At 50.9% G+C, this 12,739-nt stretch overlaps 1 protein-coding gene across 1 annotated transcript; it reads left to right on the plus strand.

Moving 5' to 3' along the window:
* The first annotated feature begins 1,009 nt into the window (after positions 1–1,009).
* Positions 1,010–9,727, plus strand: THNSL2 (threonine synthase like 2). Its single transcript, XM_054203028.1, has 9 exons — positions 1,010–1,182; positions 1,804–2,032; positions 2,728–2,922; positions 3,190–3,342; positions 4,046–4,276; positions 5,131–5,279; positions 7,886–8,011; positions 8,967–9,106; positions 9,229–9,727. The coding sequence occupies exons 2-9, from the start codon at positions 1,810–1,812 to the stop codon at positions 9,494–9,496; spliced, it is 1,485 nt and encodes a 494-aa protein (XP_054059003.1). The 5' UTR covers positions 1,010–1,182; positions 1,804–1,809; the 3' UTR covers positions 9,497–9,727.
* The last annotated feature ends 3,012 nt before the right edge of the window (positions 9,728–12,739 follow it).

Consider the following 12,739-nt stretch of genomic DNA (forward strand, 5'->3'; position numbering starts at 1 on the left):
AGCTGCCCTCTTTGACCTTGAGCAACGCCGTCACGGGAAACTTTGCCCAGAGTCTGAACTTTAGCTTCTACCTCCCTTTGAGGAACTTGCAGAAACAGTCCTTTTTGGGTGCTGGGTGTAGAAAAGCCTATTTCCACATCGGTGCTCAGGGCAAGGGCTGGACCACTCTCTGCTGGAGACTTTTCTCATGGCTCATCAGAGAGTTAGAGAGGCAACGTGTGTTGGGTCGGACTCCGATGCTTTGGCGAGGCGATGTGTCCCTTACCGCAGACGTGGGCTTCTGACTCACCTCTGGCTGTTATCAGCCATCCTTTGTACCTCTGCACCTTGCCTTGCTGGGCTGAAGTCCCCACGCACGCTCCAGCAGCACACTGGTCCAGCTGCATCACGGGTCCACGCAGCCATCAGTCCTGTGCTGACCTTGCCCTTCAAAAAATTTGTTAAACAAAAAAGTAAGAAAAGAGATGCACAGCCCTTCCCCGCAAAGGAGAACTGAGTATTTTTTGCACAGCCCTGCGCATGTCCCCTCTCCCTCCTGTGCCTCAGTTTCCCCACTGGTGGGACAGGGCTGTTACGGCGACCCAGCCTTCCAGGCTGAACACTTGGCTTTGCACAGCTGAATTACAGACTGATTTTGGTTGGAAGGGACCTCTGGAGGCTTCTGACCCAAATCCTGCTTTAAGCAGGTTCAATCTCAAGTTTAAATCCAATGCCACAGTTAAATCAGGTGGCTCAGTGATTCCTCAGTTGAATTTAGAGTTTCTCCGGGGTTATACTGGAGACAACAAGCTCTCCATGCCCCATGCTTGATCACCCTCACGGTTAAAATCTATCTCCTAATATTTAACCAGATTTCTCCCCAGCTGCAGCTCGTGCCTACTGCCCCTTGCCCCGATGCCCGGTGCCACCAAGAGCAGTTCGGCTCCATTTTTCCCACATATTCCCATTCCCAGGCTGGGTGCAGGGCAGCCACGTCCGCCGGCTGCGCGGCGGCGAGGGGAACCTTGGCGAGTTGCAACGGGGAGAAGTTTTCCGTGAGCACAAGTGCAAAGGGTGGCTGGGTTGCAAGCGGTGGTGACGACGAGTTGCTTCGGCCGCTTTCCTGCCTCTGCGTGGGGTCAAGCGGCCTGCAGCCGTGCCGTGCTGTGCCGAGGGGCTGCACCACTGGCCAGAGTGCTCCAGGTGGGAATGGCTGCGGGGGCTCACGGGATCGGGGCGAGAGGGTGACGCTCCCGGCAGTGCCCTGCCCGCGGCTGCTGGGTGGGATTTGCATGAATCCGGCGGGTTTAGCTCAGCCCGTCCTACGCCGAGTTAAATCCCGTCCTTAGTTTAACCCCTTTGAACAAAAGCAGCCTGCTCTGAAAACATAGTGATTTCCTTCCTTTTTTTTTTTTTTTTTTTTTTTTAATTTTAGAACTCCAGCTTTTGCAGACAGCCTGCAGGGGACATGACGTGCCCGCACAGTGACTTCTGCGCTGTCAGGGCTTTTGCTCAGGCTGGGAAGTGTCTCTGGGGCAGGGTGGCAAAGGCACAGGGAAAGCGGGATGAGGAGGCTCCAGCCACCTCCGTGCAAATCTCAGGCAGCGTTTCCACCGCCTGCAAAACCCCGTGTGCCTTCCCTTGTCTCTGTCTGCTCTAGTTCACCATGGTGTGACATATTTTTAGGGGAAGAGGCATTTTCTTCCCTGAGGGGCTCTCTTTGTCCACATGGGAATTTTTGGGGGGAGTCAGCTTGGGACGCAGGACTGTTCCCGGTGTGGGGGATGCTCTGGGACCCTGGCAATGACTGCGGTGCCTCCCCAGGACCCAATGGAGTACATCAGTACACGGGGCAGCACAGGGGCCGTCGACTTCGAGGGAGCCCTCTTCTCTGGCTACGCACCCGACGGGGGCCTCTTCATGCCCCGGCGCATCCCCTCGCTGGACGGGGACACCCTGAGGAGGTGGAGCTGCCTCTCCTACCAGGACCTGGTGAAGGAGCTGTGCTCCCTCTTCATCACGGCTGAGCTGGTCCCGCGGAGCACACTCAATGGTGAGCCTCAGCCATGCAGGGAGCTGCTCGCAGGGATGTGCATGAGGATTTTGGGGTGTTCAGATGCATCTGCCAGCCTTCACCCTATCCCCTTCTCAGGCCCCAGAGGACAGAACCTGTTGCACCATTGCCCACTCCTTTCTGTACCCTCTTCTACTCTGTCACTTTGCTGGGGCTTGTTACCTTCTGGAAAAGGTGTCCCCTGCGTGCAAATAGGGATTCTGGTGACGGCAATAGCACTGGCAGATGCTGTGGTCCTGCTCACTGCCCCAGACCTGCCCTCCCACCAGGGCTTTCTGCTGTTCCACACTCTCATTGAGATCCAAATGTTAATGTTTTTAACATTTAACAGCTATTGCCTCCACCAGAGGGCAGCTACAACCTCTATCTCAACAGTGTGTTATGATAAAATTTGAGTTTCCTCTATTTTGTATTTTAAGACACTTTGCTCTGATAGTGTCAGGTGTCCCCTGGGGTCTCTCACCATAGAGTTATAGAAGACAATAAAGCAAGCTGGTTTACTCCTAATAACTAAGAATAACTTGTTAAATATCTGTCGCCTCTCCAGCAACTGTGAGTCTTTGGTTGTGCAGAAAGCTTTCCAGGACCATGAAGAGCACAAACGCAGGGGGGCATGGGTCAGAAAAATACTCCTTTACCCAGTCTAACAACTCCTTTAACCATTTTCCCTCTAGACCTGATCGACAGGGCCTTCAGCAGGTTCAGACACAAGGACGTCGTCCGTCTGTCCAAGCTCAAAGACGGGCTGAATGTTTTGGAGCTGTGGCACGGGGTTACTTATGCTTTTAAGGATCTGTCCTTGTCCTGCACGGGGCAGTTTTTACAATACTTCTTGGAGACAAAGCAGAAGCATGTCACTATTCTGGTGGGTGAGTATGCCTCTTTGTGGGAGGTAGAACTTCTGGGCAGGTTTTTACCTTGAGAGCCATCATCCAACGGCCCTCCCCATAGATGTCCTGGGGTGGTATTGCCTCGTGGGTGGCTGGTGAGTGATCTCTGGGCAATGCCAGTGTGGCTGCTCTAGCCAAAAACATCTCATGGAACATTTCTGCATCTTTTTCTTAAAGTGGAGTGGTGCAGGTTTGACTGACACATCAATTTTTTCCTTTTCTTGGTTCTCCCTCACTTTGAAACAGGGACTTCAGGGGACACGGGGAGCTCAGCCATTGAGAGTGTGAGGGGGCAGAAGAACATGGACATCTTTGTTCTCCTGCCCAAGGGGTTCTGCACCCAGATACAGGAACTTCAGATGACCACCGTCATTGAAGACAACGTCCACGTCTTTGCTGGTTGGCATTACTGTTGAACTGTCCACTCTATGGCCCTTCTGTGTCAAAACCATAACCCTAAAAATCTCAGGGTTCTGCTGCTTTAGCAGCTGTAGCCATCTGGGTTATTGCTACCATGGCCACCATGCCCAGATATCTGGCTAACAGAGCCTATAGCAGATGTCCCCTCTTTGGTGAAACATGGTTCAAGGCCTCCTTTTCACCTGCCCACAGATCAGAGCTGCCTCCATGCAGGTGGTTGGTGTTTAGCTGCACTGAATTCAGCACCATTTCTTGGCACTGAAAGCATCCAGAGTGACCCCTTCCCTCTGTCCATCCACCTTCAAGGGTGGTCCATTCCCTCCCTCTGTGCCATCCCCATGGTGGGGATCACCACGGGGTTCTTGAGCTGTCCCATGGACTCCTCTGCTCAGCCAGGTCTCACCTTGGCATCTCACAGGGGATGCAGGCATTTATCTTCCTGGCAAATATATCCTTGGTGCAAGCAAGAGCACAGGGTGCGATGTCTGCAGAAACCACCCGGCATCCACATGGTGCTACTCACCCCTGGCTTGTACAGCCCCCGAGGCAGACGGGCAGCTCAGGACACCCCTGGCCACAGCAAACCCCAGGGCTTGAGACTGACCCTATTTCTGAGCAGAAATACCTTGTGCCCGATGCGCTGATGTTGGCAGATCTAATCTTCCCTTTCTCCTTTTGACAGCTCATGGGAACAGTGATGAAATCGATGAGCCGATCAAGGAACTGTTCGCTGATGTCGATTTTGCCAGAAAACACAATCTGATGAGCTTGAATTCGGTCAATTGGTCTAGGATTATGGTGCAGATTGCTCACCACTTCTACGCTTACTTTCAGTGTGTCCCGTCCCTGGATGCCACCCCGCTGCCAGTGGTGGAAATTGTTGTGCCAACAGGAGGAGGAGGAAATATCACAGGTGAAGGGAAAAAAGATAGGTTAGATATGAAAGAGAGAGAGTGTTGTGACCTATGGACTAAAAGCACTTTGCAGATGCCGGGTATTGCTATTTATTAAAACACCCACTCTCTGGCAGGATTTCTTCAGAACCACTTATATTTTATTACTCATGTGTGGTTATTACTCATTTAGGTGTCACTGATGCAAGGTGCAGAAAATCCCAAACCACCCCTTGATGATGACTGTAGCTATCTTGAGGATGGGCACATTAGAAGAGGACAGAATGTGTTTGATCCAGAAAAGAAGGAAAATACCATGGCTCTGATTTCCTAAGTGAGACAATAACAGAGGTGTGGAGTCCTGCCTGGTCCTATTCTGGTTTGCATGGTAGGGTGCAGTCAAGAGAACCAGTCTTAATTGCGTAATCTGGCCTTCTAAATGTGAGTTCTTGATTGCCTCCATCCCAAAATAGGCATACAACCATTTTATGAAAGCAATAAAGGACTCAACACACTCAACTGCATTCACTGTATTTTCAGGCTGCCCATCTGAGGCAGCATTAACAAGCTGCAAGAGCCCAAAAGCTTCATCTCTCTTGCTTGAACAGCAGCTGTCTGACCTCTCATCCCCTGCCCATCCATCTTTAAATGTGGAGATGTCCAAGGGTCAGTGTGGATGGCAAGTGGAGCATTGCATGCCTGGATTTTATAATCTGGTGCTCTACCAAAACATTCAAGACAGATATCTTAGAACCCATTAGGTAACGTCATTTGTGTCTGCTTCTGAACTACATGCTTAATCAATTGACTTCTTTGCTAAATATCCTTTGAATGTTTCTTCATCAACATGCATGTATTTTTTCACTTTTTTTAGCTGGCTGTATTGCCCAGAAAATGGGTCTCCCGATTCGACTTGTTGCCGTGGTTAACAGCAATGACATCATTCATAGGACTGTTCAACATGGAGATTTCTCACTGTCAGAGAGCATGAAGGCTACATTAGCATCAGCAATGGATATTCAGGTACGTAATGAATTGGCCAAAATGGGAAAATACCAAATATTATATACTTTTTTATTTTTTTTCCCTTGTACTCTGTTCTACCTGGTTTAAGAGAGCATAATTCTGCCACTGGCAATGCCTCTCAGCAATACATTAAGAGCTGTGACTCATATTGAGCATTTATGCTGCAGACTGTTGAGCTGAGATAGACCAAACACCTTCTTCCTCACTTTTTAGGGCTTGATTTTGTAGTCTTCATTGTTAAATGCTGGGTTTCTGGGGTTTCATTATGTGCAAGGTTATCAAAAGAGGGACATTTTCTCAAAATGTGACGCTTAGAAAATGATAAATCTCATCACGTGTCAAGGGCTTTGTTGATGCTTCTGAAAGGCTCACCAAGAGCAAGAGAAGAGACCAGGAAGAAGGTAGGGAAGCCCAGAAGAAATGCCTCATCTAATGGCCATCTGCAGCTTGCTCAGAGCAAAACAAGTCTCAGCAGGCAGGTAAAGGCCTCAGAAATGAAAAGTCATGGACGTTCAGAAACCAAGCACCTGGAAACAAATACCTCCCATTTCATACCTACCCTGTGATCCACAGGGATTGGATCTGCTTCCAAAGAAGAGACCAAAGTGTGAAACCCTTGGTGTTGTTACATTGTGGCCTTAAGCTACATGGATTTTCCAAAAGCTGTTCAAACACATTGGGAGGACATTATGCCCTTATCAACAGGTTGCTGTGGTCTGCAGCTTGACTTTCGTCCCAAGGCATGAATTTGTGGGGCTCCTCAGAGCTCAAAGGGTAGCTGGGCTCCTCTCTTGGCCCATGTCCGTTCAGTAGCACTGATCTGCTGAGGCACCTAAGCATGTGCCAGACTTTGGGATCATGAGAGAAGGCAGCCAGGTGACGTCATGTCCAGAGATTCCCAAGGACCTGGATGGGTGCATCCCTCTGCACATCCCTCTCCACGGCTGCATGGGACATCATCGTTCAGCTCATATCTGAAGCATCCATGCAAATATTTCCATAGCTTAACAGATCATTCATGCTGGAGGGGAATTCAGGAGGTCTCTAGTTAGGACCTGCTCAAAGCAGGGTCAGTCCTGAGGTCAGACTGGGTTGCTCAGGGCTTTGTCCAGTCAGGTGTTGCAAAGAGAGTGCACAACCTCTCTAGATTGCCTCTTCTGCAGACTATGCTAAAGCAGAGAAAACTTTCCAGTTAGACACTAACTGAAGAGTTGAAGGTGAAGCAGAAAGTCTAGGTTAGGAAGTACCATGCAGCTCATGCTCACATGCCAAAACTTTCCTTGGGAACAGTCACCAGCATGACCTGTCCTCCAAACTGGGCCCAAATGTTCTCCTGGGCAACATTAGTGGCATGGGACAAAACCACAACAGAGAGCTGGCTAATAACTTAAATGGCAAGGCCAGTGCTTGCACCAGTGTCATGGCCTAGTTTGACTTACTGGTGTCAATGTAGTGATCTGTAGTGGAAACCGTAAGGCTGGTACAAATGGAGGGTGAAGGGGAAGCTCTGGACATGGGAGCAGCAGAAGGAAGGACAGGAGAAGGGGTGTCAGGGGGATGGTCCTGGAGGCACCTCCAGTAGCTTGTCATCGAAGTCCAGGCAAGCTGACATGAAACTTGGACAGCTGGGTTGGGAAGCAGAGGACAGCCTAAAACAGCGGACAGCCTAAAGCAAAGGGCAGGCTACACCCAGACTAGACTGAAGATTACAGGCTGGAGGCTCTGGGAGATGATGGTGGGAAGATGAAGAACAGGACTGGGGCCATAAGCCACCCAGATAAAGACACGAAAGGCTGAGTAAGTCCTGATGACTCGTCAAGGTAGGACAGAATGAAGAGACAAAAGGTCACAGGCACTGTCAGCTGCTAAAAGGTATATAGAGCTCAACCAAAACCAGCACTTGAACCAGGAGATGTGAAGAGGACTTGGTAGTTGGTGCCCCTTGTCCTCTCTGTCCCTACAAGGTATCTTGGCCAAACCACCTGGATGAATGTTTCTTGGTGATTGTGAGCATGCAGGAATGAGACAGTGAGCAGTGAAATTGGTTTGGGACCCTCCTGTATGGTCTTGCACTGAGTTTTGCTGCAGTGTTGCAACAGCGATTGCCACATAGCCATACAGGCCAGTCAGGCCCTATATGTGCCTTATATGTTCATAAAGATTATCGGTCAGCCCTGCAGGGAGCTGGGTGTCTCATTAACTCACGCGGGAACTGGGTGACTCACAGCAGCATCTGCAACACTGAGTAAACAGCTGGATATTTCTGGTTCTCAAACACATAGCATGTTATTAGCCTGGGTTCCTCAAGGTGATTGTACAGTTGTGGTCACACCATCGATTTATCAGTCATCCCTTCATTAGTTTTTTTTTAATCTGATGGTCACTGCCAGACTGCTCTGACAGGTCAGAGGTCTGAAGGACATCGTGTTCCCAAAGACTTGTCTTGGCATGTAGGTATGCAGGGGGAAGACACAAAGCCCACCCTGGCTTCCACCAAGTAGGACCTCAACCCTAATTAGACATCAGAGAATCCACACAGGTCCTCTCCCCCGAAAGACAGATGCTCGAATTTCCGCTGCTCACCTTTTGTCTTGTTATCCCAGGAGCCTTACAACATGGAGAGGATCCTCTGGCTGCTCTCAGGCTCCGACAGCAGCCTGATGAAAGCGCTGATGGAGCGATTCAGTGTGTCGAAAAGCCTTAAGCTGCCGGAGGATTTGCACAGAAAGGTCAGTTCCTCACACACGCGGCACCATGTCTCTGTGTGTGTGTATGTGTAAGGAGATTTGCCACTACCCCTTGTTTTCAACTAATTTTCAGAATAAAAAAAAATCATAGTGGGAAGTTTACAACCAAAAACTTAGGCGTGAGGCCAGAGGAGTTTTATATCAGTGTGTGTGCATAAAGATGTTAAAAACTCCTTTTTAATTTTTTTTAAGAAATCTCTTTCTTCTTTGTAAAACTAATTAAAAACTACCTACAGTTATTTAAGTAGAATATGCCGCCACCCCTTCCTTGGCCACTCCAGTGCCGGCATTGGCCTTGCACCCAGGCATCGTGCAGCGAGTGCCGGCACAAGCCGAGCGTGGCTCTTGGGAGTGCGTCTGCTGGGTTTGGGGCTGCAACTCGGCCTCGGTGTTGTGGCAAATGGGAGCATGAGCACAAAGCAGAGAGAAATCTAAAAGAAAACCAAACATTTGAGTTGCGAGGCTCTTTGGGCCAGATGGAAAGTCCTGCCTCTTCCCATCCAACACAAGCTGTCCCCCACGGAGCATCCTTTGTGTGGCACTTGCTCCTGCTTGCACAGTAGCAAAATAAATACTGAAAAATTGCATTATTAAAGGAAAGAAGAGTTATTACACCGAGGTGGGTTTTACAAGCCCTCTGAAACTCCCTTGGAGCATGCAAATAGCAGTGCAGAGCTGAGTCCCAGCTCTTCTCCACCCACGCTTCCAGCACCTGGGGATGGAAACCCCTTGCTCACACCCACCCTGGGCCCACGGCCTTTCCAACAGTGTCCCCCAGCCACAGCAGCCACCCTTCTTCCTCCAGTCCCTGGGGAGCTCCATCCTCCAGCCTCCCTGTTTCCAACTGCTTTGCTGAATGCCCGTAGCCCAAGGCCTCTGGGAACGCGTGGGGTGGAGACACCCTGGGCAAACCTTCCCATTTCCCCCGGGGCTGCAGCTCTCCGAGACCCTGCGCTCCTGCTCAGCCTCTGACGAGGATATTGTGCGAGCCATGCAGCGCTGCTGGGAGGAAAACCGCTACCTGCTGTGCCCCCACTCCGCCGTGGCTGCTCACTACCACTACTCGCAGCCAGACAGGTAAGGACAGCCATGCTCAGGAGGGTTGGGGACCACAGCATCACTTCCCCCGTGCTCCTGCAGCATCTCCAGCTCAGGGCTTGCTTACGTCAAAAGTTTTCTTGCTTTTCTTTCCATTTCAGCACGCCCCGGTGTTGCTTAGCTCCAGCCTCCGCAGCCAAATTTCAGGATGCCCTCCTCCGAGCCGGCCTGGTTCCCCAGCTCCCCCCTGAAATCACTGCCTTAACAGCGATGGAGACCAGGTCCACTCCCCTGGAGAGGGGGCAGGACTGGGCACAGGCACTCCGGGAGAGGATTGAAGCCGCGGCACAGCGGCGGGAGGCACCAGGTGGTCGGTCGGCCCCCCCAGGACAGCAGGGGATCACCAGGCAAGGAGTCACGCAGACCTGAGCTACTGGGGTATGGCTGGGTGATGCCTCCCAGGGCTCATTTTCCATTCCCAAGAGAGCCCCCGTGTTATGCTGGGAGAGGAGCCTACGGTCCCTGTGCAATTAATTATTAGCAGGAACAGACTTCGCCGTTGAATGATATAGGCTATTTCACAACATTTTCAGTAAAGAGTTCTGTGATTGTATCCCCTTTTTCCTAGAAATTCATAAAAACTTATTGGAACTCTGAATAAACCTGCCTGTTCCATCGTTACATGCTACTACAGAAACCTCCCTTAGGACTGCCCGCAGTTGCCAGCTTCCTGAGCATTATCCAGTGATTCTGGCCCCATTCTGGGACGTTCAGCCCAGCGGTCCCAGTAGCACCCAAGACACCGAATGGGAAATGCATGCAGGGCTGGGGTGGATCTGCTTTACCCATCCCCATAATTTTAGCAGTGACAGAGATAATTCCCAGGCGTTCGGACTTGCTCAGTGATAGCGTTAAATAGCAGATATTTTCCCATTTATTTTAAAGAGCTACTTTCCAGTGCCATATCTTGCAGCTTTTTGGTCCCAGTACTGCTGCAAACTCTTCTCAGGCAACTTCCTGAAGCAAATAGGAAATGGGAAATTCCCCTTATCTTCAGCCTGAAACTTCAGGTCTTTCAATACTGCATTCCCATCATATACATATAAATATATAAATACCTTGTGTGGGAGCTGCCTCCACAAGTCATGCATCTGGCAGGAATCTCTTGTGCCTAAAAAAGGGGGGAAGAAAAAAAAGGAATAATTACACCAGGGGGGAAAAATCCCCCTTTGCCATCAAAAAAAATTCCCCCTTTGACATCAAAGGAAGTCCCGTAATGGGAGGATTAATTTGAAGGTTTAGTGGCATTTAGCAGGGTAAAAGTAAATTCTGTGAAGTGAATCAGCATGGGATGTTGCCGAATGTGCGGGATGAGTGGGAAGCTTTGCCTGGGCTGCAAGCCACCTTGCTGGCACCTGGGGAACGTTTTCCTTGGCTCCCCCCAGCACAGCCGGCCCCGTGCCACCTCCTGCCATCCCACCAAAACCCTGCAGGAGAGGAGGGACCCGTGCCTCCTCCGAGGCAGGGGCTGAGGCCACCCATCCCAGTTAATGGGGTGAGGGAGACAACTTAGTTGAAAACGATGCAAAAACCCACAGTGCTTGGATGCTGGTTGTTTTTAATACTGATGGCTCTACTAGTTGCGTGGATCAAGCATTTGGGAGGAGAATGGTGGTGGGGTCCAGGGAAGGTCTGATGCTTCACCAGGCCATCATTCACTCTTCTGTAAGAGCCAAACCAACCAGGAAAATATGTCTTATTTAAGGAATAAAGCAGCCTCATCCTCAGGAATAACTTTGCCCCAAAGGGTTGCTTTGCACTGCGGAGGGGTGCAGCAAGTCACTGATGGTGTCGATGAGAAACCCCTCTGATCCCATTTGACCCCTGCGACGGGCTGGCCCTTTCGTTGATGCACACGTTATACTTGTTGGACTCCACTGCCTTTAATAGGTGCCTCCCCAAATCTTGCGGTTCTTGGCCAGGGACAGCTGTCCGGTTGTAATTTAGGTCTTACTCATAGCTTAAGACACGCCGCGAGGGGGAAGAGGCCTGAAATTGCATCCAGCTCCTCATCCAAGTGAGAGGTTGCAGATCTGGCTTGCTGGCCAGGACCAGAGCAGAAGGTGGAGGTGGGAGGGCAAGGGGTTGGACCCAGATGCCCGTCCGGGGAGCACTGGGAACAACAGGACAAGGGGTGCTGGGCTTGCAATCCACCAATGCCCTGGTGTGTTTTGCAAGCAGAAAGTGTGGTGAATACGTCCCCACACTCCCATCCCGGTGCCCCGAAGCAGTCGGATGGGTAAAGGGTCCAGCCTCACTGCGGAAAGGCAGCAGGTGATGCTCGTGCGGGGTGAAAAGGTGTTTAATTCTCAAACATAGCTGAGGATACCCCTATGGGGCGAGGGGGTTGCTTCTTCCCTAGTCCAAACCAGATGTTTTTTGTGCAGGACACTATGAAACCTCTCTCTGGGATTTCCGGGGCAGAAGCGCAGCAGGAAAAGCCTGTTTCATGCCCGGAGCTGAGGCGGAGGGTGCACAGACACGCTTGGCTTGCAGGGCGGCAACGGTCCCGCGGAGGGCAATGCACAGCCACCCGTGGCAGCCTGGGATGTGGGGATGAACCTGGCCTTGTGGGGATGCCATGTCCCACCACCTGCTTTGGGACCGTGGTATCCGCAGCTTTTGCTCCCACTTTGGCCCCAAAACGGGTGCTCAGCGCTCTCCTCGCTCCTCCTCAGGTCTCCATCTGAGGGGGAGGGTCAGCTTTGTTTGGTGGAAAAATGGAAAACACAGGCAAGAAAGTCGTGCAGGAAGGCGGTACATCCTTGCCCGTCAACACTTAATGGGCAGCTGCAAGCTCTGGCAGCTTGACGTTTTCCTGGGGTTAATGATATATTACTTCTGCACCTTCCAGAGCTGTTCAAGCCAGACTTGTGAAACAATTCATCTCATACATCAACTGCTCACGCTTTTCCCCAGCAAAAATTCCAGTTTCAGGCTCTTCACCCTGAGCAGATCCAACCCACACATCGTAGGAGACAGCATTGCCCATGAGATAGTGGCCATCCTCCGCATGAACCCCATGTGTTGCCAGGGATGGTCCCCTGGAGGTTGGGATGCCCTTCACAGAGAGATGTGGCTGGGACAAACTCATAACCCATAAGTACCTCAAGTAGGAAGTATCGTATTGGGATGGAGATGCAATGTGTTGGGGTGGAAATGCAATGTATTGGGATGGAGAAATAGGGTCCCTCATAGTTCAGCTGGAGGTTTCTACCCAGTAGCCTACACGTACCAAAGCATCCTGCTCTCTTGCAGCCATTTGTTGGTGTGTCCAACATGGGATTGGGGTGCTTGTCCCAGCGTGGGTTGGGATCTGTATGGCTACATGTGGGGTCTACCTTTTAAGACGTCTGCCTCTGAGCTAGTGATCATTGCCTGGCGTTGCACCCTGTGGAGACACCAGCAGCAGAGCCATGCTGTGGTTCATTGCTCCAACCATTGGCAGTGCCATTAAGAGTGCTATTAATAAAGGGGGACATGGGATGACTGGCTGTCTGCAGTGCTGGCCAAGCAAAAATTAGGGAGAACATATAAATAGACAAATCCTCAAGGGGCTGAGGATGAGGATGCTATTTCCCACAAGAAGAGCAGTCCAGCCTTCCCTTGTGC

This window comes from Rissa tridactyla, chromosome 5 (assembly GCF_028500815.1).
Source record: "Rissa tridactyla isolate bRisTri1 chromosome 5, bRisTri1.patW.cur.20221130, whole genome shotgun sequence".
Taxonomy (NCBI): Eukaryota; Metazoa; Chordata; class Aves; order Charadriiformes; family Laridae; genus Rissa; species Rissa tridactyla.